The sequence below is a fragment of the Dendrobium catenatum genome, unplaced genomic scaffold, assembly GCF_001605985.2.
Source record: "Dendrobium catenatum unplaced genomic scaffold, ASM160598v2 fragScaff_scaffold_183, whole genome shotgun sequence".
Classification (NCBI taxonomy): Eukaryota; Viridiplantae; Streptophyta; class Magnoliopsida; order Asparagales; family Orchidaceae; genus Dendrobium; species Dendrobium catenatum.
The window spans coordinates 250,042-276,101 of NW_021318645.1; the positions used below are offsets into that span (position 1 = coordinate 250,042).

The following is a 26,060-nucleotide window of genomic DNA, read 5'->3' on the forward strand; positions in this document are numbered from 1 at the left end:
TGGTGGGTGAGAGTAATGATTATTAATTAATTTTATTAGAAGATAAATTAATCTTTAGGTTTGATAGATTTAAGTATCTTCTGTCTATTGTGTAGAAGAATGGGGAAATAAATGGAATAAGTTTTAGAGTTATGACTGAGTGCTCAAAACAGAGAAGTGCTGTGGGACTATTATACAATCAGGTTAATTATGTTGTATGGATCTCTTTGTTAGGTAGTTTAAAACTCACTGATGGCTACGTGGAGCAAGGCAGACATGGTATCGGCATGATGGATGTGTTGACTATGAATGATTAATTGCAGAATGATTAGAGGAGTGTTTGGAGTATAGTTTTTTGAAGATAATGTAATTAAGTATTAATTTAAGGCTCTTTTGGTTGCTGGTTGCTTGAAACTAGAGAACATATTTTGAAAGATAATGAGTTTATTGAATTTCATTAGCTAGTTGTATTTTTGGATTTAAAACTTTAAGAACACATTCAAAATGCTGCAAAATTTATGATTTTTTTTTCTAATAAAAAATGTAAAAACAAAATTATTATTTTTGAAGGATAATGAGTTTATTGAACCAAGTGATCCCTTAGGTGGTTCGAAAATGTACCCATTAGATAAGTAAATAAAATGAGTGCTAAATGATTAGTAATGAATGGGGAAGGCCTAAGGTTGCATGGATATGTTATTAAAAAATATTTTTGATGGATAGATTCAACAAACCTTGCAATAACCAACATGATCCTTCTCATGCATGCTTTCTATCCCCAAAGAAACAAATGCTCCCTTGGGTGTTTTGGATGTGTAATAAATTTGTCCATTAGAAGGATAAATAAAATGAGCGTTGAAGAATTAGTAATGGAATGTGGTATGCCTTAGGTAATGTGGATGAAGTTGTTTGAAAAGATTTGTGAGGAGGTTTAATACTTCTCAAAATAGACAACTTGGGTATGAACGGAAAATGCGGTTTCATGAAGCCAAGTCCAAATAGTGGGATTAGATTAATTATTGTGATGGTGATTTTGATGATGCGATGAAACATGTTTCAGTTGAGCATCATGGTCTCACAATGCTAAGGTGAGTGTTATGATGCAACAAGAAATTATCACTTATTGCATACTAGGCAACTGTTGTTGCACATGCAGATAATTTTACATATGCAAATTAATGGGCAAAATGCGTTTCATGTGGTTTTGGCGTTGCTGAGCATGCATCCAAGGTGCTTGTGTGCTTCTCTTTAATCAGTTTGCAGAAATACTGGGATACTTTCCCTAAATTAATAAGTGTTGACATGTACATGCTATGGAAAGAATTCGACACTGTATGAGTCACTGCTGGTTGAATGTGTGCTATGGAGAATTTAAAGAGCTCTATATCTAGCTTAAAAGTTAAAACGGCCGTTGTTGCTTATGTTGCTATGACTTGTTTTGCCCTGTTGGTTTATCAAATCCATTCTCATGATATTATTCTGGCATAGACAATTGAAACAAGAATCAAACTTGCTTATGCCCTTGCAAGGCAGTGGTTTGGCGTCTACATAATTGCGGAGGAGCCGAATGATGGTATCGTTCACAAGTTTGGTTCTGTATCTTTATGATCATTTAGAAGAATCCACGGTCGGATTTGACTGTTGTTTTGTCACTTTGTGTTGATTTCAGAATGGTTATTGGAAGGCCTAGCTGGTTTTCTTACCGACTCATTCATAAAAGGATTTCTGGGAAATAATGAGGCAAGGTACCGGCGTTACAAGGTATGTTTTTCTTACGCAATGTGAAGTATAAATTTAACCATTGTGCTTTTTACACGTGCCTGATGCTAGTGTTCCTGAATCATTGTGGAGGTTTAGTAAACATAAAATTTTGTTTTGTGGCTCCGCACACTTTTGCTAAGCGAATTGACTGTAGCAAACAGGGACCATTAAGTTTACAAATGATTAATAATTCTATACCTAATTTTCTGAGTTCAATTCTTCGAGATTTTGAGTTGCCGTAAATTTGACGTACTTAATGCATCCATTCAAAGATGACCAGAACAGGTGTTGCCAGACAGGTAGGGTTTGTAATTATTGCTTATCATCTGACAGTTCTTCTTCAACATGTTGCTTTGCTGTTCACTATTAACAGTAGTATGCTGCATAAAAGCATTGCAGCTTGAAGACATTTTTCTTTTGTGTGTTGTTTAGCATTACATTTGCTTTGTATGGAAATTTGAAGAATGAAACATGCTGGAGTTGTCTGCTTTCCATGTTACACCTACCAGATATCAGTGTCTTGTCTATGCTTTTTGTAGAAATGGAATAGTTTCGTGATTACATTAAGAAAATTTGTAAAACTACAATTATATGGTTATATATATGAATCAATGGGTTAGGAACAACAACAACAAGCCTTTATCCCATGTGGGGTCGGGTATATGAATCCTTTTTCTCCATTGTGTCATGTTAAGAGTCAAATTCTCATCTAAATCTAATAAAGAAAGGTATTTTCTAATCAAATCTTTTTAGGTCTACCTCTATCTTTCTTAACATAAGTCAAATCTAATACATCTTCTTTCCTAATCGGGTCATCAGAAGGTCGCCATTTTATGTGACCAAACCATCTAAGGCGACTCTCTCTAATCTTATCTTCCACTGGAACTACTCCAACCTTTTAATGTTTATGCTCATTTTGTATCCTGTCTCTAAGAGTTAAGCCACTCATCCACCTGAGCATCCTCATCTCTGCAACACTTAAATTAATATTATGCTTCCCTTTTAATGGCCAACATTCTGCGCCATAAAGCATTGCAGGTCTAACTACCATCTTATAGAATTATTCCTTAAGTTTGAGAGGGACTTTTCTATCACACAACAAGCCCGATACATTTCCACTTCAACCATCGAACTTGAATTCTACTAATAATATCCCCATCTATTTTACTATCACTCTGAACAATAGACCCAAGATATCTAAAGCATGTACTCTTATTAATGACTTGATCGCCCAAAGTCACAATCCCCCCGCTAGATCTGTTATTACTAAAATTACACTCCATATATTCAGTTTTAGATCTGCTTAAACGAAAATGTACATACTCTAAAGTTGACATCCATAATTCAAGTTTACAATGGGTTAAGAAATTAAAAAAGAATTGATAGTTATTATGAGTGTGGACAAAGAGAGGATATTAAGATAAATATGGGAACTGGTTTTACTACATTTGATTTAGAGACTCTGATGATGTCAAACAACAAGTATCCTTAATGAACATTGTGAGTTCAGCATACTGATTCCCTGTTTGTATTGTGGTGGGAGGCTGGCTAGTAGGTTGGTAGACTAATTGGCTTTGAACTGGTTTTACTACATTTGATTTTCAATAAATGATTTCCGATTTGGGAATACTCAATTTAATTGAATGGACAAATGCAATGAGGGTTATTATGCAGTCACCTTGTCGCATTAGTAGAAGTTTAAGTTTCCTTGGAGAGGTAAAATAGTGAGGAGAGAAAAGAAAGATTTAGCTATATGAGGATTTGGAAGTGGAGAGCTCACGATTTTTGGGTTTGGAGGGGTGAACTAGGCCGGCTGCATGAGGAGGGGAGGGATGATTTGGCTGATTTTAATGTCTTGGAAAGGGTAAATTTAGCTTGAGAAGTGAAGTGGTGGTGGTTGGATACTTGAGGAAGAGAAAGGGTTGAAGTGCTTTGCTTGGGAAGGGAATTAGTTGGCTTGGGAGGTGAAGAGGTGGGGCTTGTGGCTTGGTTGGGAAGGTGATGCAGGCATACTAGAAAGAAAGAGCCAAAAGAGGACTAGTAGAACAAAACTCAATTCAAACTAGAATGCTGACATCCAAACAAACACCAAAACAAACGAAGCAAAATTAAAATTAAAAAATACTACACTCAGAATAACCGACAAGCGTTTTTCTCACATGCAACGAAAAAATAGGCAAAGTAAAATAAGAGCTTAAAGGGCTTGCAAACCAAAGGTCCACCACAGCTACAAGGTCCAACGTCCAACAAAACTCCTGCGGCAAATGTCACCAAATCAGCTTACAAACATCTCCAATAGCTCAAGAAGAAAGATACAAGAGGAGTAGAACTTGCGGAGAGAAGAAGTGGTTAGAAGCCAAAGATGAAATAGAGAAGAGGAAGAGAGAAATGGAACAAGCTCTCAAGTTTTTCCAAGGAAGAAGAAACCCTCAGGTTTTGTAGAGACTTTGCTCAAATATTCAACAATCTTTTATGTCTCAAAACATCTCCAATTTATAAGAGAAAAGGGGGAAGCCAAACATCCATTCAACCTCCAACTGAACCAATCAGGTAGGGGGAACTAGAAGGCTAGAAATCATTCCAGAACAACACCTGAAAAAACTGCATAGAAAGCCGGGTAAAGCAGCCACATGATAGGCAGCCAGGGGAGAAACCGAAGGGGTAGCACAGTGAATCGGAACCAGCAGCCAGGGGAGCCGGAACTAGCCAGGGGAACCAGAACAGGCAACCAGGCAAGGAAAACTAAAGAGACAAAGAGAATAGAAAGAAGACAAGAATCCACTCCACATAATGAGCTAACATTGGAATAACTTTTCATAATAAATGAGCTAAACATCAGCTCAAGCATTTATGAGCTACAACCAAGCAGCTCCAAAAAAAAAATACAGCTCAAAACCAAGCAGCCAAGCCCAACCTGAGAGGCAATTAGCAGCCCAAAGACCAAAAACCCAAGTAGCTAGCACACCCGAGGTTTGCCATGCCCAAGCACTACCTACTCATGATCATTGGATGTTTTCCATCATAGGATAGCATAAAAAATAAAAAAAAAACTATAGCATTCAAATTACAATAAAAAAATGAAAATAAACTGAATTTTGCATGCATCAGAAGTGAAGTAGTTGGCTTGGGAAAGGGGAAAATCAAATTGGGAGGTGAGGCTGTTTGCTTGGGGAAGAGAAATGATTCATGTATTTTACTTGGGAAGGAAAAAAGTTAAAGTGGTTGTGGATCTCTAAAGGTCACAATTAATTGAGATAAATTCTCAATTAATGTGAATTAATTGCAGAATTTTGGAAGCCCATAGGTCAAGGGTATTGTGGAGAAGGTGGGGGCGGATGAGAGGAATGGAGGGAGGTGGTTGTTGGTTGAGGGCAGCAGTTTGCTGAAGCTGGGGGGTGGGGTGGGGTTGGGGGGTGTTTGGGCGGTCAGGGAAGGAGAAAAAAGAGTTAGAGAGGGAAGATGATACCAACCAAGACACGCTGTTGGGTATTTTTTTGCTTTTCTCTAAAAGACTTTACACACAAACTCAACTCACCAAGAGAAGAGAAAGCATATAACCAGAAATTTATATCAAAATATTCATTATCCATACAAGAGAATAATGGTCATATATATAGGCATTAAAAACATGAAAGGACAAAAGACAAGTTCTTTTGCCAAACAACACAAAAGCTCCCTCAAGTGAGGGTAAAACTGAAATAAAATAATTAACATCACAGAAATTTCCTACAACATATGAAAGCTAAAAATATGATGCTATCAAATATTTATGTATTTTTATTTTTATTTGAACATTAGTATGTTTTATGTTCTTTTCTTTTTTTAGCTATCCAATGATGAGAAAGCATTCAATGAACATGGTAGGTTGTGCGTGGGGCTTGGTAGACCTTTGATTTGCTGGCTCGATTGGTCCTTGGCTGCTGCTGGTTTACGGGTTGGCTTATGGTCCACGGTTTTGGGGCCTATGGTAATGTATGGAGAAGGTTGGAATTGAGCTCATTTGTTGCTAGCTCATTAATGATGAGCTGAAGTTTAGTAGCTCATTAATGTTCTAAAGGTAAGCTCATAAGTTGGATTCAATTTTTGGAGTGGACTTGTCCCTTCTTCTTCCCCTTTCTTCTTTAAAACATTCACTTGTCTCTTGGGAATCCGTGGCTGTGTTTGGGCTTCTTGTGCTGGATTAATTCCGTGCCTTTTCTCCTTGGGTTTCCGGCTGGCTGTTGGTTTTTCCGAGCTGGGGGCTTTTCCGTGCATTTTGACACCTTGTTTCCGTGGCTGGCTCTTCGGTTCTTTGACTGGACTGTTTTTTCGTGAAAAGCAATGGGGAAATCCGTGACTTATGATGCTTGGGTTCTTGTGGAAATTCAATAAAGTGGCTGTTGGCATTCTCCTTTCTTACCTATAAATATGAGAGGTTTTGTGAAGAAAGAGTAAGTTGATTATTGTGAGCAAATTTGCTATTGACCTGCGGGTTATTGGAAAAGCTTGCGAGCTTGTTCATTCTTCTTCTCCACCTCCTCTGGAAATCTTGCGAGCTCTTTCCACCCTTCGTCTTGGCTTCTAACCTCTTTCGTCTCTCCGCAAGTACCACTCCATCTGTATCCTTCTTCTCGAGCTTTGGTAGTGTTTGTTGGTTTACTTGGAAGCATTTGTTGGAAGAATTGGACGATCTTGCAGTGGTGGACCATCGGTTTGCTAGCACTATGCACTTATCTTATTTAACCTACATTTCGATGCATGTGAGGAACCCGCTTTGACGGTTGTCTGAGGATAGTGTTGTTTCTATTTTCTTTGTTTCTTTAAGTCTCTTCGTGTTTTCTTTGTTGGATTTTGAATGTTATAGATGATTGCTACTATTTGAATAGAGTCTGGTTTGAGTTCTATCCATTGTTCTCTTTGTTTCAGTTTTCTTACACTTGTGCTTACATCTAAATATAAAGACTCAATCAAGGCCGTAGATCTCCGACCTCTACCGTGATAAACCCTCAAAGCTCTGATGTGCCCATCAACGCCAGTCCTTGATTATAAGACTTTGTTCATTTTAATATTATGTAATGTATTATTTATTTTAATTATTTATCTTTAACGTTAATTATTGGTGGTTCAATTATCTTTTGTCAGTCAGGTTTAGTTTAGTATGTTTTTAATTGTTTAAGGGTAATTATTTTATTAAGAATTATTTCTATAAATAGTTCCTAGGTCCATTTTATTTAGTTGAGTGATGATGGTAGAAAGCTATTGTCTTTCTTTGGTACTTTCCTAGATAAAGTCTTCCCTTATTTTTATTATAAGGCTTTTTTTTCCATCTTTCTGTTGCATGCCTTCTCTTCTATAGGCATCCATGGTTCTCTCTCTTTTTTTTTTCTTCGAACTCTTATTTCACTTTATATCACCGGTTCTTATTCTACCTGCTCGTCATCACAGGGTTAGTTTAAGTTTTGGCAGTTGATCCCGAGGCTTGATTAAGCTTTCCTAGTACCAAGTCAGTTAAAATTAAGTTTATCTGTTTCTAAGTGCGATTGTTTAACATTTGTTCCATTCTGTTGTATCATTTTAACTGGTGAGATTGATGTGAAACCAGGAATTGGATTTATAAAATTAATAAAATCTTGTTCAAATAATGAAATTGCAATCTTAATGTTGTTCACAATTGAAGCATTCTCAAAGATCTTAGAATTCGACTACGCTTAAGCAAGAGTTTACACCTAAATTAGCAAGTTCTCTAAAATAACGACGGTAATAAATAGTAAAGCAAATGAAAAGCCAACTAGAATCCGGCGGTTAGCAAAGCGATTGTCTCACCTTGAGGCTACGCTCATTCACTACTTCTAGGTTCGTTGGAAGAAGAATAACCACACAAGTGATGAAACCACTACGAGGGCGACGGTGCCGTAGATCTGTAGGGAAGGAGAGGAAGGCGCCGGATGTGGAGGTAGCACGGGAGGACGACCTTTAATGATCCATGTGTAGATGGAAAAGTGGTCGTCGATGGAATCCAGTAGTGTTGGTAGAATCCGATCCAAATATTCTTCGACGGTGTTGTCGAAATCAAAGCCTACGTCGAAGAATGGGGATTTGAGGATGTTAACTCTTCCTTGGTTGTCGTACTCAAACCCGAAGTTCCACTCAGGTTTCTCCATGCATTCTTGAAGGTGAGAAAGGGTGGTCGCCGCAAGAGGCTCTCCAAAGGGAGGGAGAGGGGCGGCGGTTTGGAGAGGGGAGGGGGAGGCCGGCGGTAGAGTAAGGGTGAGAGGAAGAGGGTTTTGTTTTGAGAACTGAAGTCTAAGTTTGAAAATTTCTGAAATAAAATCCAAATAAAATCTTAATTTAAAATTTGAATTTATTCGAAAACTTTCCAAAAATAGATTTCCAAATTTGGAAAGAAATTGAAACTTGAAAATCAAATTTCAATGAGGGGTTGAATGAGGAGGTGGAGTGGTGGTGGCGGAAGGGGAGGAGGACCGGCGGCAAGGAGGCCGGCCGGTGAAGTTGGTGGTCGGCAAGGAGGTCTAGGGGCGGCGGCAAGAGGGGGGGATGGTCCGACTTCTTCCGAGTTGATGGTGTGGATGGCGTCGTTTGTGAGTGAGGCGAAGATCAATGGAACTAATACACGGAGAACTCACAAAGAGATCTCATGCTAAGAACTCACTAAGAGATCTTGGAACTCACAAAGAGATCACACAATGAAAAATTTTCATTCATTCAATAATAATTTCAAATACAATGACAAAGCCTTTATATAGGCTATCTAGAAATAAAATACATAAAGACGACAACGCCCTTGGGCTACAATAAGCACTAATTCCCTCATAGGGGTACAAAAGGAAAAACATGAAATATAAATGACATAAATAAAATAAAACATAAAAAATAAAGGCTCTGAATCATGGCCGTCGATCGGCGTCTCTGGCGATGGTACACGTGTCGAAATCTGATGTCCCCATCAGAGATCCTTCTTGGCATGGTACATATAGCATGAATGGTGTATTAATTCGTAGTATTAAACTTAGTTCTGCTGTGTGTGCACGGGCATGCACATTTTTTCATTCTACCTTATTACATTTAGTTTTGTATGGTTTAATGTGCTTTCTTGGTTGACTATTTACTGTTCTCAGAAGATTCGAATACAGTTTGTCATGATTTTGATATAATCCACTTATATACGTGCACGTTTTGTTTTTTTTAATATACAGGATAATTGTGCTGTTTGTAAAGCTGATACTTGTGGGGCAACTGCTTTGTACTCTGCTGCTGCTTGTAGTAATTTGTATGGAACTCAAACAATTGGTGTATATGGAAGAATTCGTTTGTGGAAAGCAGTATGCTGGTTTCAGTTATTCTTTATGTACTATTTGAGTTATTTTGCCATTGAATTTCCACATGTTCATCGTTTAAAACCAGGTATCAGTGCTACAGATGTTAGAGAAGCAAATGGGTCCTGATTCTTTTCGTAAGGTGGTTGCTGATATTTTTTTTTTCCTTCTATATTTTTTGGTCAATATTGAGTGAACATCTTCTTTACTGATCTGCCATTTTCTTTCATTATATATATGTATATATTGCTAAAGTTCTCTCTGCGTTAGATTGTAATGCTTCATGGTTAGTTTAATTCAAGTAGATGACTTTAGTAATGGAAGTCTTTTTCTTTCTTTTGATAGAGGAACTTGGGGGCCAATGCATATATTTGTTTTGATTACGGATGAAGATGAAAATATTAGCTCTTTGGTATTTACTCTTCCAACTTCTACGAAGGAACATAGAAATAAAGTGTGAGTAGGTGTTGCAAAACATTTTTATTTGAATGATATTCCATTAAATGTGGATATGCTTCAATATGTTCGGATTTATGATTTAGGAGTAGATTTTCCTAGAAGGTATGAGCTGGGAATTTGGATCTTAGATGCATAATGATGTGAAGAAGATATGTGTTGAGACAAGAGTTACAATTAAGAGTGGGAGCGAGCGAGCTGAGTTCGAGTTACCACTAGCTTGAGTCTGATTAATTAATTGAGTTTGAGCTCAAGCTTTATGGTACCATGTGACTTTAAATTTATTAATTAAGTTTTAGCTCAATATTTTTAATAACTTTATGCTTGAGCTTCTGATTTTTAATATATTTTAAGTATATTTTTAATTAGTCAGCTATCGATTTAACAAGTTGAGCCTTAGCTAGCTCAACAAGTTTAGCTTGTTAGTTCATCAAGCTTGACTCATGAGCCATTTATCGAGCCGTGCTTGACTAGCTCAAGAGTCGTCTTGGCTCACTTACACTTTTAGTTACAAAAATGTCAGTTGGTTGGTTAGACATTAGATAACGGAGGATTATAAACTTTTTTATTAACAATCTTTATAATACTATATTTCTAAAGTTTGTTGATGCCTTTAATGAATTTGCTCGCGATTTAACGAGTTGAACTGAGGCTGGGTCATGCGTAGCTCGTTAGCTCATCAAGATTGGCTTATTAGCCATTTATCGAGCCTTGCTTGACCGACACACGACTCGGCTTGAGTTTCTTACACTTGTAGTTACAATAATTCCTGTTGGTTGGTCAGACATTAGTTAACAGAGGATTATAAACTTCCTTATTAACAACCTTTATAAGATTATATTTCTAAAATATGTTTATACATTAGTCTTTGTAAAAAAATACACAACTGCTATTTTAAATCATTGATGAGGTTGTTAAAAAAATATGATGTAACTTGGTTGTTCGAGACAGATAATGGACGTGCCTAAGACATAGTGATTTGTTAATAGAGAAAAGGAGGCATATTTACTAGACTCTTATGTGCTGTTCATTGCCTTAATTTAGTTCTTGAGAACTTGGGACAGTTGCCGTTACATAAATCTGCTATGTTGAAAGGAAAACATAGCATGCAAATTTGTTTTTAACCATTCTTGGGTGTTGAGTTTGATCAAGTTCACAATTAAAGGAATATTTGGCTTGCAATTACTAGATTTGTTGCACCTTATTTGACTTCGCTGTTATTTAAGGACTTACGACAACCTTAGGAGTCCACGTCTTTTTATGAAAATTGGTATAAACAATTATTGGGCACGAAAGAAATTTTTGTTTTAATGAATGATTACTCTTTTTTGCGTAATGTTAATTATGCACCTTAAGATCACAAGACTTTTAGTTAATGTATTAAAAATGGTTGATGGTAGCAATTTTCTACTTGGGGGATTTATGATGTGAAACAAAATGCGATGGAGGAGTTACTTTAAGAAATTAAAGAGATCAATTGTAACTTAATAACCCAAAATAAAATTATCATTTATAATAAAAGAGTGATCCTTAGAACTCTTAGTTTTTAACTCGTTTAGGCAACGAAGAGTGACATCGATTAACCAAACAATTTAAGAAAACACCAAGAATAATTGTATGCTACGACAGTAAACAAGAATCCATGATTTAATAAAGTGAGCTTTCACCTTTGGAGCCCATACGCTCAAATAGTTTAGGCTTTAGTGGAAGAAGAATCTCTACATTAGAATCGAGGTCGCTCCGAGGAAGAAGGAACCTAGGATCGTCGTTCTTGGATAGGTAAACGGAGTGGTGGAGGATGATTGTCGTCCAATGATGATCCGATGTCCCTTTGACCTTTACTCGTCGATCACGTCAACTAAGGCGTACTGGATACGGTCGATGTAGTCTAGAAACATTCTGAATGGTGGTCAGAGGCCTGCTGGACAGCAATCACAGCAATATTCCTGTTGTGGTCTCACTGTGCAGCAGCTAGGATTGTCTGATCCGCCACTATGAAAGCCTGGACAGCAGTTTGGTCCTTAAGGAGGTCTGGACGGCAGCATATAATGCCTATACAAATCTTGGACAGCTGTTATCGGGTGCTAGAAGTGTTTGGACAGCAATTCTAGGTCTCCAATGGTGCAGGACAGCAGGCTTTAATTTCCAAATCTGAAGTTTACTTTAGATTCCAAATAAAATTGCAGCTTTAGTTTCCATTTCAGATTTGAAATTTGAAATAAGAGAAAGAGAGGGAGGGGAATTAAAGAGGCATTTAAGTAGTAATTAAGTGGGGATTGGAGAGAGAAAAGAGGAGGAGGTGGCCGGCCCCATGAGGAGTTGAGAGAGCCATCAGATTAATGACGTGACCTCTCCTGAGAAAATCAGGGAATTATTAATTCTGACATTTAATTATCAGGTTTGCTATCACAGGAAGATTTCCTCATTAACTTGCCTTTAGAGACGTTGGAATTCTTCCATTAAATGAGAAGAAATAAAATAGGCTAACTTTCCTAATAGAAGGGGCTGTAGAATAGGAAAGGAATTAAGGTTTTGCATTGAAGTTCAAATTTTGAAATAGGTTGCTGGTGGTTAGACGTGGAGTGGCTGTGGGAGTGGGAGGGAGGAAGGCCGGCTGCTTGGTCGCAGGGAAGGCCGCTGGTGGCTGGGCCAGCCAAGGGAGGCCGGCGGTGGAGCTTGGGTGGTGGTGGGGAATTGAGAAAAAGAAGGGGATTTCGGCTAAGTGGGGGAGAAAAGATTGGGGAGAAGAACAAAGAAATTTCAAATGACAAACCTTGAACACCAATCCACCGGTAGAACTCACAAAGAGATCTCCGACGGTCTCCTCTTTAAGAACTCACAAAGAGATCTTTAGAGGTTTCATGAACTCACAAAGAGAACAAAGAGCGAATTTTCATTTCATCAAAAACTACTATTACATAAGAAGAGGTCCATATAAATAGGCCTTAAAATGACAAAGAACGCAAAAGACTAAAATGCCCCTTGGGCTTCAATAGCGACCAAATACCATAAGGGCAAAAACGGAAAAACATAAAATAAAAATAAACTACTACATAAAATAATGAAAATACAACTCATGCTCATGGCCATCGATCTCCGGCATCAAAAATGCTGACGATGTCTTCATCATTCTCCCCGGGTGGGAGAAAACTCGACCCCGTCGAGTAGATATCTATGGAGCCCTCGTACAACTCTAGGAGATCTGGGTCTAGGCTCTGTAGCTCGTCCCTGTCAATCCAAGTATCCTCTATCTCCGGTGTCCCTTTCCAATGAACTCAGTATCGTCGGCGCCCACTTTCCTTTGTGGAAATGACCTCATCATCTAGTATTGCTTCGATCTTCTCCGCTATTGGTGAGTAAGGTAAATTGGGGAGTGGAGCTAGGTTGGGGGATCTCACCAGGTGGGGTCACACAAGGCTAATTTAAGGAGTGGATTTTGAGGTTAAGATTCGGGTCCTTCAAAGGCTAATAGGTCTTCTATATTAAATGTAGGATTCATGTTAAAGCCTCAAGAGAGGTCCAGTACGTAGGCATTACTATTAACCTTTGAAATTATCTTAAATGGTCCGGTGCCTCGAGCATGCAACTTCTCGTACCATCACAAAGTCTTCAACTTTGAATTCTTTGAACCATCTTTTGTTATCAGCAATAATTTTAAAATGGGCGTTACTTTGTTCAATCTTCTTTTTAATTTCATTGAGTAACTCCTGAAGATTACATGCAGATGCAAATGCAAGAGATCGAGTGTGCAAGAAGATTGACAAGACTTATGAGCTTACAAAAGTTTAAAACAACAGACAAATTAGGAAGACAACAGACTACAACACTCACACAACATACTAACTCACACGAACACGATGCTAGAACAGGTGGATGAGTCTCACAAGAGGTCTAAAGTGTTCGGTCTAAGGGAACTGGTGTAGGAGGAGTAATGAAGACATTCTTAGCTACCAGGGTACTTCTATGGGAAGTCTCAGTTAAAGTCGTAGGTAGTCTTCTAGTGGGGGTAATGTAATTGAACAGATTAATCCAACTAGGACAGAGATGGTCCTCATCAGGGCAGGGCGAGGCTATAACGGACAAAAAGTAGGAATCAGGAGTAAAATAGGATGATTGGTCCTGACTCACATCCATAAGGGGATTGCTCAAAGATTCATCAGACGGTATAGGGCTCACGCTTTGTCGAATATTAAAGTTGGTACAAGAAGCAGTGAGGTAAGTCAAATCGAGAAAGACACACTTTGCTAAATATAACTCTAAATGAGTAGCTCCAAAGTTAGACTCTAATGAAATAAAAGGGGGCTCGTTGTTCAAATCAGGCTTAAAAACTTTTAGACTCAAAGTACAGTCTTCCGAAAGAGACTCAGGTTTGGTTGCAACCCTAATATCCATGGGTTCCGTTTCACTTAACTCCTGCGATAAATTCGATTGACTTACTTCCAACTCAAGATTATCTAAGTCACCATCAGAATTATCTATAATTAAATCAGAATTATCCAAAATTAAATCAGAATTATCAAAATTATCCGGAGTCATCTCAGTAGGTGTTACAACTAAATCAGGATCTTCCAAATTCAAATTCAAAGTGTTCGACGTCTGATTAGCTCCTTTCGATGTCACATTACTATCATCCAGGCATACTTTGTCCAAAGGCTTATCCTCGAGAAGACTAGGATCAGGGTGAGTTAAGGTGTCGATGTTTACATGTTCTAACTTTCTTAGCTCAGGGTTTAAGTCATTCTGAAGGTCTGACTCAATCACTTATGTTCCATCCTCAAAGAATTCTTCGTCATTAGTGACATCACTAGCATCCATGAAATGGATGCACTCAGTCTCAGGTTTAGGGAATTGGGATGGTGTTAATTCATTTTTGTCTTTTATATATCATTCGGTATTTGATGGCATATCTCTCATTTTTTATTTTGAGGGCCATCCAAGAAAATTTTATTAGATTTAAATGAGAGTTTTACTCTTAATATGACACAATGGAGAAAGAGGATTCATGTAGTTGACCTCACATAATGGGATAAAGGCTTGTTGTTATTATTGGTCAACCAAGATGGAAAGGAGGTGTCAGCTAGATCTCATTTGCATTATTCCATTGGATTCTTGTGGATTTGGAGCTCGCTTTTGTGACTCTTTTTATGGGTTTTCATGACCCCGTGTAGGATACTATTGTAATTCTTTCTTAACATCATGCAAGGTCGATGTAGCTGCTGGAGCATGTGAATTGAGGTGCATTGGAGGGGAAAACAATGGAAAGGGAGGTAGAATAAGATAATTGAAGAGAGAATTTAATTATAATTAGATTAATTCATTTAAATTATTCTTGTTCGTAAATAAGTAAAAATTAGGGGATTTGAATAACATGCTTAAAAATAATATCCCGTCTCATCAATTGGATAAGTTATATGGAGGTTTTATAAAATTCTTTGTTAATGACATTTGCTGATTAAAATACTTTATTTTTCTTCAACTTCTAGTTCTTTCGACAGTTTATTGCATTCTTGAACTTAATGTATCTTGAATAATTCGTGGATCTAGTTTACTGATTCATCCCCACATAATGCCTGCGTTCTTGTCTTATTCCTCATTTTTTAAAATGTCCAGATCCTCCAGGTCATTGTTGAAAGGGCTCCAGATCCGTGCCACCTCACAAGAGCTCTTAGTACAAAGGAGGTTAGCATGTTTCATCATCTTCTGCTTTTAGGAAAATGTGTCCTTTGTTCTGTGTCACTGTTAGTTTCAATTGGTTGATTTAGATAACTTATTGAGCATACCAACTATAAGCACTTATTCTAACTAGGACATGGCTATTTTATTTTGTTGTCACATTGGTTTGCTATAAGATCTTTCTATTATTCATATTGGATGATTTAGTATCTATCAGTGTATGATCTTGTGCTATCAACTTTTCATTGTCGTTTGTGTGCTTCATGTAAACTTCTTCAAACTTTATAATCTATTGTATTTTCTAGCATAAGTTTCTTAATTTTGGAATGGTTTTGGTTATTTAATATATTGTTTTTAATTGAATTTGCTGTGAAATTATCATTGAAAAGTTTTTTGGAAGAGTTTTGGAAGTTCTTAAATAAGTTTGGTCCATTTATTTAGACGTCAGGAACTAGTTTATAAGTTGAATATTTCTCCTTGAATATTTCTCCCTCTCGCCGACTATAATGGCTCTTTGATCATGGGTAGCAATATCATATCCAGTGATTGTTATACTTGGTGGGTTGCATTGAGCTCTGTGATAACCAAATCTGTGTGCGAGTTGATTTTCACTGTCTCGGCAAACAATTGAAACCTGAGTTCATTAATAGCTATATTTCAAAATTTCAAGAAATGGTTTTGTGTACACAGAAATATATCTATCAACTTTGTTGCATAAAAAAGTAAGGTAATGAAGTTTTATGTCTCCTTTATGTATAGAATTAATTCAAAGCTTGTAAATCACATCCAGCAAATATTTAAGTTGGCAGAACAAAATCACAGTGAAATTTAAAAAAGACTGGACAAATTAGCAAATGATTACCTAGCTAATCTTTAACTTGAAGCAATATATTTGATCATGCTATTTTGATGTCAGACCTCTTTAAATTATTTTCTTGTAGTACTAGTGACATGTTTCTTATATTTATCAAGTTTGTTTTTATCTTTGTTATGAAGTTGTAAATCTCATAATTGGGTCAATCAACTTGATTGAATATCTAGGGTTAGTTAAGAAAAGTAAAACTCTAATTTTAAGAATTGGGTTCAACTGAAATATTTAAAGGCCCCAATTACAAAATTCATGTATGAATTGACTTTGTCAAATTTTAATCAGCCTAATTATAATTTAATTAACCTTATTATATTGCAAATATTGTTTTTTATTATTTCATGGGGTGGATATAAAATTTTGTGTGCTTGGCTTGTGAATAGATCGGAGAAAAATGATTCATGTCGCTGACCCCACGTACTAGGTGGAAGGCTTGTTGTTGTTGACTTGCGAGTAGATTGGGCATATTAATAATTCCCACTTTTGTCTGTGTTTGTTCTTGAACAAACTTGATTTAATTGAGGCTTTTTAGTTATAGAGGCAAAGCTAAAGTCAGGGAGTTCTCAGTTATGGTCAACAACCCAACACGGCCATTTATAGGAAGGATGAAGTGCTAAATTGTTATAATGAAGGATAATTGTAATTTGGATGGAGTTGATTTTTAACAAGCACAGTAGAGAGAATAGAAGTACCTAGAGGGTTGTGAGCTAGAATTAGAAGAGTAAATTTAGTTTTCAAATAGGGAAGGCAAAATCTAATGTGTAAAATGTAAAATAAAAACACTTTGCTTCAAAATACTGCCAAATACAGCTCCATAATGAAATAAATATTTTAAATGATTAAAAAAATGGCAGAAAGTTTACTTCATCTGAAAAAGATTTTGAAGATGATTGAAAAGATTGTATTTTTTTCTTCAAACAAATTTTTTGAATGATTGAGTCTAGCATTTGGCATCTTGCATAAAAACATTCAATATTATCATTTGCTTAATGTCTATTCTCTTTAATTGTATTCTGCCAGAACTTATATTTGAGGGCAAATAATGTAGATGATCTTTATTGGTATCTGATATGATGGCCACAGGTTTCTGAATGCTCTCTCATGAAAGAAACCTTTATTTTGCTTTATTTATTATTTTGGATTTTCTTTGATTTTTCTTTTTTTTTCTTGGGGTTGAGGGAATATTTTCAGATCCCTGGCTTAAGTAATCATATTAGAAAGTACAAATTGCTCTCTTATAAAAGTAATATTTTCTTAGCTTTATTTCTTATTATGGGTTTTCCCTTAAGTTTTTCTTATTTATTGGGGTTGAGGGTGGGTGTTGTCATATCTATGGCTTAGGGATTCATATTATTAGTCTCTGAATTGAATTCATGGTCTCAATGACTTGGCTTAGTCTATTCAAATGGCAGTTGCAGCAGGATAAGCTAAGAATCTTTTAGATTGGTATTTTGCAAAGTAAAAGGTGTATCTGCTATACTTGCTTATACATTCGTTCTGAGAAGAAACTCGTCATCTTCTTAATAAGTAACACCAATTAAGGTACATCCGATTATGTAGTACTTAGTAGTAACGATTGGAGAATGAATTTTATCAGACTGACGCCGACTAGAATTCATTAATCTAATTACTATGATGGTATTGTGCAGCTATTTTAGTTGACATTAATCTTTGTTTTCTGCCCTTGTCCTCACAATCTTGCCTGCTATTCATGAGTTCAGGCTTCCTGTGGGGTCCAGGGAGCGGAGTCGCGTGGAGAAGAGGAAGAAACGCGAAAGAGAGCACTTCGTGCTCATTTTAACAACGCGGCAGAGTCGTGGGAGAAGGGATGTCGATCGTGCGAACGACGTGCGTAGGTCGTGGGATGGCAGCGAGGTACGCACGATTTTTTTTTCTTTTGTTTTTTCGGTACAGCAGATGGGTCAACACCTCCTTTTTCTACTGGTTTTTTGTGTCGTCCTATTTGCTGACAAATTCTTTCATTTTCTATTATTCAGTTCAGGCATCTGGCTAATAAAGTTGGCAACCTTGAACGTCCATTTCTTAAGGATTTTTTTCCTCGCTGGATAGAGTCTTGTGGATGCCCCGTATTAAGGTTTTACTTTTTCGCTTCCTTTTATTTCCATTTTGTGTTTTATATATTAATAATTTAGTTCTTACTTTTTAGTTTTGTTTCGTTAAAGGATGGGATTCTCTTATAACAAGAGGAGGAACATGGTTGAATTGGCTGTCCTTAGAGGCTGCACCGTGAAGGTTGGATCTAATGAAAACCAAGATAGTGATACTGGTTGGCCTGGAATGATGAGCATTAGAATTCATGAGCTTGATGGAATGTATGATCACCCAATTCTGCCTATGGCTGGGGAAGCTTGCCAACTGCTAGAGATACAGTGCCACTCTAAGCTAGCTGCTAAAAGAATTCTGAAACCAAAGAAGGGTTCAAAAGCTGATGGATCTGATGATAATACTGATACTGTTCCTAGTCAAGATATGCGGACAAGGTGATAGCTATAGCTTTTAAGTATCGGTGTTCTTTGTCTTCTGGTATTTTATTTTTTGTCAAAGAATTATAAATATATTTTTCTGCAGTATGGATTCTCCATTGTTATGGATCCGTGTGGACCCTGAGATGGAATTTCTGGCTGATGTTCATTTTCATCAGCCCATTCATATGTGGGTAAGCGTGTAATCTACATGATTAACAATATAAAAAGTTTGGTTCTTGTTCAGCAATTATTCTGCAAGATCCATTCTTGGACCTTTCTATGTGTAGATCCTTTTTCTCACTACTTTTATTCTTACCCTTTTCTTGATCCACTTCTTGTTTGTGGTCATGTAGTATTATTTTTGTATATGCTTTGTATTTTTTTTTTATTACTTTTTGTTTGGAATTTCCATCAAAACATATTTATACAATGTTGCCTGTTCATGTATCTTTTTTCATGCCTCTGAAATGAGTATTGACGAATGCAAGTACCCGCAAATTGTGTGCTGGTTCTTGAAAAGCTTGTTTCTTTTGATCATTTGATGCATTATTTATTTTGTTATTTCGTTTATTAATTATATGATATTTCCAGATCAATCAGTTAGAGAAAGAAAAAGATGTGGTTGCTCAAGCACAGGCAATTGAAGCGCTAAAAAATCTACCAGAACATTCGTTTGCAGTGGTTAATGCTTTGAACAACTTCCTTAGCGACTCAAAGGTCTTGTCACTGCTGGAATGACATTCATTGGACCTCTTTCATGTTTTTACTTGTTGACTAACTGCTTCGTTTTCAGGCTTTTTGGAGGGTTAGAATTGATGCAGCATATGCATTGGCACATACAGCTTCCGAGGTAGTCTGCTTATCACATTGAGTATGTTTTCTAGTAATATTTGCATTGAGGCAAAAATCTAGCTTAAACTATCTAAATTCGATGCTGTTGTCTCTGTTTTTTTAATTAACCTGTTAATTGATTATTGTTAGTTCAAATTCCATCTTAGTCCATTGTTAATTACCACATAAATGTCTGCTTTAGACAAGCTTGATATTAGTTTAAGATCAGGATGTTGCCCGCATTTCATGGTACAGTTTTTTTTAATATTTCTTTTAATAGTCAGCTTCTATGATTTATAATGACCGACTGTTGTTTGCTGTCTAGATACCCTTCTTTTTGTTCTTCATTAATGTGGGAGGTTTAGGTCCAGCTTTTTCTTCGTCTTCTTCTTCATAAAAGAAAGAAAAAGTACACATGCTGCAGTTTGTCAACTTGAATGGAATTTATTATGAAAATGTCCAATCATTTCAACGTGTTTCTTTTCCTCACACTCGTTCAGTCCTTGTTGAAGATGTATATTTTCTTGGAATGTGGTAATTTCTGATATGTTTTGAGATGTTGCAGTCAACATTGGTTGCATTTTTTTTTTTTTTGACTTAAATTGTAATTGCCCAATGTGGTAATTTTGATATGTATCCAACTCCAAGGTTTTCCCATTTTAACGTGTTGCATACTAAAGTAATTCTTTGTATGTGTGCATGTCATGATCTAACCATGTGTATAAACAATGAAGCAGGAAAGGATTTTTCTTTTTATCTTTAGAATTGTTGTAAGCATCTTCTTGTCATCACATTTGTATCTCATTGAATGTCATGATTTTGCGTTGAATGTTGGCTTGATATTAAATTCCATAGGAATGTGTTAATTTGTATGGATGTGTTGGTTCATATTGTTTATTGTACCCTTCGGGCCTTGTTTTTTTAATATGTGGATTTTAATTTAGCATTCTAAACATGTCATTTTTCATGTAGTCTTCATCATTTTAGATTAGGTTGTTTCATTATGTTTTTTCTTCATTGCTCTCTTTTCTAATGGTGGACAAAAAGTGATAAAAAAATTCTTCCATGATCATTGTTTGATTATCTTTAATTCTGACCACCATTTTGCAAATGCCACTAATTTTGATTTGAAAATTGTTAGTTTAATTTGGATAACTTTAAATAAATGATTTCCAAAATGGTAGAAGAATTTCTATATTCAAGATAGTGGGTCAAAAGCCTTTTTTGATGCTTGGATTTCTTAGGTGTTTTAATGCTTATGAAATGAGATTGGGGGAGAAAAAAAATTCAATGTTCAGTAAACTCATTGAAATTGAAATTAGAGCTAAAACAAGTTAGTAATGGCTCTGTAAACTTTGGAAAGAGGAAATTTATTGGTATCAAAGATAATTTCAAACGATTTTTGGAAGAATTCTGATAAAAAAGAATTACTTGATGCCTTTAACCTTTACTTTTAAAAAACAATTCTGCAAGAACATTCTTGACAAGTATTCGATCAATTTTTGTAAGCTTTATTCTTACTATGACCACTCTCTCTGTTGGACTCACCTTTAAAATTGGGGAAAATTAGTTGTTACATCTGATTTGGGTGCAAACTAATCTTCTGGCCTGAATGGTTTTTATATTTAGGTTCTTTAGGAGAGATGAGGTTCTATTTATCTTGATTTAATGAAGGCATGCATTTAAGGATATATTCTTCAGTAAGGCCTCTCTCAATAGGTTGAGTTATGCTATTATTTTCCCTTTTTTATGAAACAGATATGAGAGTTTCTAAAGATTTTGGACCTATTAGTCTCCTTAATTGTAACTCTGGGTGATCAAGTCATTAATAAGAGTACATGTTTTTGGATATATTGGGTCTATTGTTCAGAGTGATGGTGAAATTGATGGATATTATTAGTAGAATTCAAGTTGGATTGTTCAAGTGGAGGAATGCATCGGGCTTGTTGAGTGATAGAAAAGTCTCTCTCAAACTTAAGGGAAAATTCTATAAGATGGTGGTTAGACCAACAATGCTTTATGATGCATAATGTTGACCATTAAAAAAGAAGCATAATTTTTAGTAAAGTGTTGTAGAGATGAGGATGTCCGGGCGGATTAGTGGCTTTACTCTTGGAGACAAGATACGAAATGAGCATATACTTGAAAATTTTGGAGTAGCTCTAGTGGAAGATAAGATTAGAGAGAGTCTCCTTAGATGGTTTGATCACATAAAACTGTAGCCTTCTGATGATCCGGTTAGGAAAGTAGATGTATTAGATTTGACTTATGTTAAGAAATGGAGAGGCATACCTAAAAAGACTGTGTTATAAAATATTAGAAATGATATTTCTTTATTAGATTTAAATGAGAATTTAACTTTTAATAGGACACAATGGAGAAAAAAGTTTCATGTGACGACTCCACATAGTGGGATAAAGACTTGATGTTGTTATTGTTGTTTTTGTCTCCTTAATGGGATTTTCAGAATCTTCCCCAAAGTATTGGCTTAAACCCCATCTTCACTATATGGGTTATCAATCCCAAAGAGTTTTTATTGAAGTAAGAGGAACTCTTGATTGCATTGTTCGTGCCCATGAAGTTATTGACCACTAAGCCCCTCCAGACCTGATTCGCCCAAACTCAGCCACTTGCACCTTCATCCCAACCAACCCGTTCGAACCATCCCACGTCGCGGCACCACCTCACGCGGTTTGCTCTCAAACAACACAAGTATTCGCTCAAACGACACAACTACTCGTACATTTCCTCAAAATGGCATGCATGACCTATTCAGAAGAGCATTCGACTGTTACGCACAAAATCGCTCACTAGTTGTTCTCTCTAATCTCCATCAGATGCATGCAAGAGGCCTCAATTCCCTCTGTCCGTTCGCTCTCACGCACTCACGACCCCGCCAACACCACCATTGCTCCCATCTCTGATTCCTTCCCGCATGCGAGCGACCTAGCCAGACTCCGAGCCCGTTGTTCCGTCCCCAATCGATAAACGCACGCTCATGAACAAGCCCTCTGGCACCCGCTCCAGCGATTCCGACCCGAGACCCATGCTCGTGTGCTCCTGCTAACCAACCCGGACTCCCGCTCTCTTTCACAACCTTTTGTACTCGATCGACCCGACCTAGTCTCCTGCTCTCCTTATCGTCCTAACATCTGGCCATTGGCCTTCAAACCGGTCGTCGTCGTCACCATTCTTCTTTAACTAACAATTATAAATTTATTTTCTTTCTTTCTTGCTTAAACAACATGTATTGAAGATTCGACGTTATATTTTTTATTTGGCCAAGAGAAGAACTAAAGAAGACCAATGCCATTGTATCTTTGATTTGGCTTTGAGAAATGAATATACGAAGACATCATGCCGTCTTATCTTTGATTCGATCGACGAATAAAGGCAAATGCCTACCCGACAGCTCCTACATGAGGGGTGGGATGTTAGGAGGTTGATGAAATTTTGAACAAACAAAGGACCCCACACAAAATTAATTAAAAAATAAAAATAAATATGTAATAATAACAAAATCATATAAATTAAAAAAATGATGATGATGATGATAAAAATGAAAATCTAGCTATACACAAGTCTTTTTTCATGCACTATCATGTGGAATTTGAAGATTATTGGAAGTGAAATTTTGGGAGGTTAAGGATTTAGGAGGCTTTACAATACTAAAGTCTAGGGGAATAATGATGCCAATGATGGAAGATAAAATCTAAATTGATAAATTTGATGACGATGCATAGATGTAGGTGCAAGGAACATTACATTAGATATAAAAGAAAATTGGGCTTCAAATTCGATTAAAAGCTAATTCCAGAAACGCTCAAGTGGGCTTTCCGTTAAGGGGGATTTAGGCATTTGTGAACTGTCAGTTGGTTAGGATTTTTTATAAAATAGTCGCATAATGAAAGAATGATCCAATAGAAAGAAATATTTAAGTGATAATGCCAATCAGATGATACTCTTCCATTCAGGAAGAACTGAAAGCTATGTCTATTCCAATGGCATTTGATTTCTTCTCAACATTTCCTGCATTTTTGAAACTTAAGAACTGTGGGTCTATTATTCCTGAAGACAAGTAATGTAGTTCGCCCAAGTGAATTGGTTTGGCACTCCATGTCATGTCCATTTAAAGAGTCCGGAGCTGTTACTAATAAATTGTTTGAAGACATTCAAAGGTTTGTCATGCAACTGTGCAATTGTTGAAGTGAGGGCAGCTCCCATTTTGCTTGAGATCATACTATCATCACTATAGAGGACTCTAGTAGAATTGTTGACACCATACACATTCAACAAAGGAGTATTTATCCATGCTTCGCTGCATTTACTGAGATCATGCCAAAACTTGGCTCATGTATTTGTTTTGTTATTATTATTTGTTGTATTGTTATTATTATTATTATTGTTGTTGTTGTTGCTAAGAAAAAAATGAAAGAAAAGAGAAAAGAAGAAAGAAAAGAATAAAAAAGATGAAATATATTTGTATGCTTTTTTCGTCGCCGCCAGTCGCCAAGGTTTAACCTCCTAAACTTGGGAGAACCCGCTCTCGGCACTTGCAACAGGGCGAATAACCACCCATGAGCGTTTTTCTTAGCACGGTGGGAGGAAGTTCGCTCCGGTGCTTGTGACGAGACGGGTAATGCCCATAAAGTCCTTTTTCGATGTTCGTGGCGCGCGAAGGGACCACCCATGCACAGTTTTCTTAGCGTGGTGGGAGGGAACTTGGTGTGGTACTTACAACGAAGTAGGCCGCTATGCGCGCTTTTCTTAGCATGGCGGGGCAAAAATATAAGTACCCGTAAGCGGGGAAAGAACTATTTTTTTTAAATATCGTCTTTTAAAGACACATGCATGCCTTTCTTGACATGGTGGATGGCGAAAATTACGGTCGCAGTGTCTCAAAACACCGATCGTGCACGTCTTTCTTGGTTTTTTCCCCTAAACGAGGGAGACGCTGGGAGGCTGCTGAAATTTTGTCTGAAAAAGACAATGACTTGGAACAAACAATGAACTTTATTTGGACAACAGGGGACTTATGAACTTGAACTCATACTTTATTTGAACATTGATTTGAACATCAAGCGAATTAAATTCAACTAATTTGAATCTTAAAATGTATTTGGATTTAAACCTAGTTGAATTATAAAGGACTATACATGGACTTAAGTGAACAAAATATATATGTAACCAAGTTCATGACAATGGAGAACTTGAACTAAGCATAGAGAAACATGATATAATGCTTTGAATGAAATCATGATTGGTGAACTAAGAGGTCCAAATTAAGTGCAAGAAAACACAATCAAATCTCATGACATAATATGATGCATGCTCTCAATAGATAATACAACTTACTTGCAAATAGAGATCAACAAGAGCTCTACCTATTAGGTATGGCATGAAATCTCCAATGAATGTCAAAGAGTCGTCATGATAATTGAGATGAAAACATAGATTCATGGTGGACAAGGAAACATAGATTTGTTTAAGTTCTCAACCACCCCGATGATGGCCATATTGATAGAAAATTTCAATCTAAGAGGATACTGCCTTTCAAAATGCCCATGAACCCTAGTGGAAATATAAATATTTTAAAGTGATTGCAAAATCAACCCGATGATGGTTGCATTGAATGTAAATCTAAATTGGAGGGGTCAATTCTCAAAGTCTATTAAAATTTCAAAAAATTAGTATCTATCAAATTCTAAACATTTAAATGACAATATATCATGAAAAAAAATTAAAATTAAAATCCATCCATGCTTTACAACGGTTTGAAGAGGATGATGAATTGAAGAATAACTTTAGCTCATAAGGAGCATATGTCTTATGAAATGTATTACTACAATTAATTCTCAATTGATTCATTGCCAGCAGGGATGTGGCATGGGCTGTCTGACCGAATGATTTTGTTATAAAATGGCACTACTATATTATGGTCACCACCAAAGCCCGGATGTTCCCTAATGGTTAAAAATCCATTGAATAATAATTTATAGGGTGCACTCTATAAGATACAAAACCCTTTGTTAAATAAGGTTAACTTAAATTCATTATCTTAGGTAAATATCTACCTCAAGTCTATACGGTATTCTTGGACAAAGCAACCCATGAATTTCGACAAGGTTTCTTCTATCAGATTGGGTCGACTACCTCCTCTGACTAAGTAGACTATGGACCATGACACCCCAAGATGACAGAACTATGTTATCTTGATTGACCCATCATCATTCCCCCATCACCAGCTTTAAATATAACGCAGAAGTGAAATGTTTTGATTAGACGATTTTAAAAATCCCAGGCATACAAAAGAAAAAAAAAGGTAGGGATTGGTTTTAATGGATTTGGAAACCTAATCATGTGGCCTCAAAAGCCTTGGCCAGTAAAATCATAAACAACAGTAGTCGAGTAGCACTCATCACTTGATTTTTTATTGGGTTGAAGTTCTCATGATTTGCAATTCATAAAAAGAGTTAGAAAAGTGTCTTCTCCTTTTCTTATATGATCTCTCGGAGTATTCATAATGGTGAAAGGTCATTATTTTTAAGATGTCTCTATTCATAATCTGCCACTAATCAAACTTTATCATCATCATTTCAAGCTGTTTTTCTACTTTCTTGGTGGGATCTCCACTCTATTCTATTATTTGGCATCTTCATTGGAAAAGAGTCAATCATTTCCATCAGTTTAATG

General features: G+C 36.5%; 1 protein-coding gene across 5 annotated transcripts in view; it reads left to right on the forward strand.

Moving 5' to 3' along the window:
* The window catches only part of LOC110097248 (transcription initiation factor TFIID subunit 2), a 114,944-nt gene that overhangs the window by 32,458 nt on the left and 56,426 nt on the right, over positions 1 to 26,060 (forward strand). For all 5 annotated transcript variants that reach the window (XM_020823515.2, XM_020823514.2, XM_020823516.2 and 2 more), the window contains exons 7-16: positions 1,468 to 1,552; positions 1,649 to 1,740; positions 8,934 to 9,059; positions 9,142 to 9,195; positions 15,120 to 15,188; positions 18,048 to 18,145; positions 18,234 to 18,551; positions 18,640 to 18,727; positions 19,128 to 19,253; positions 19,330 to 19,386. In XM_020823515.2, coding sequence (XP_020679174.1) covers positions 1,468 to 1,552; positions 1,649 to 1,740; positions 8,934 to 9,059; positions 9,142 to 9,195; positions 15,120 to 15,188; positions 18,048 to 18,145; positions 18,234 to 18,551; positions 18,640 to 18,727; positions 19,128 to 19,253; positions 19,330 to 19,386 — 1,113 coding nt within the window. The remainder of the gene's footprint in view (positions 1 to 1,467; positions 1,553 to 1,648; positions 1,741 to 8,933; positions 9,060 to 9,141; positions 9,196 to 15,119; positions 15,189 to 18,047; positions 18,146 to 18,233; positions 18,552 to 18,639; positions 18,728 to 19,127; positions 19,254 to 19,329; positions 19,387 to 26,060) is intronic.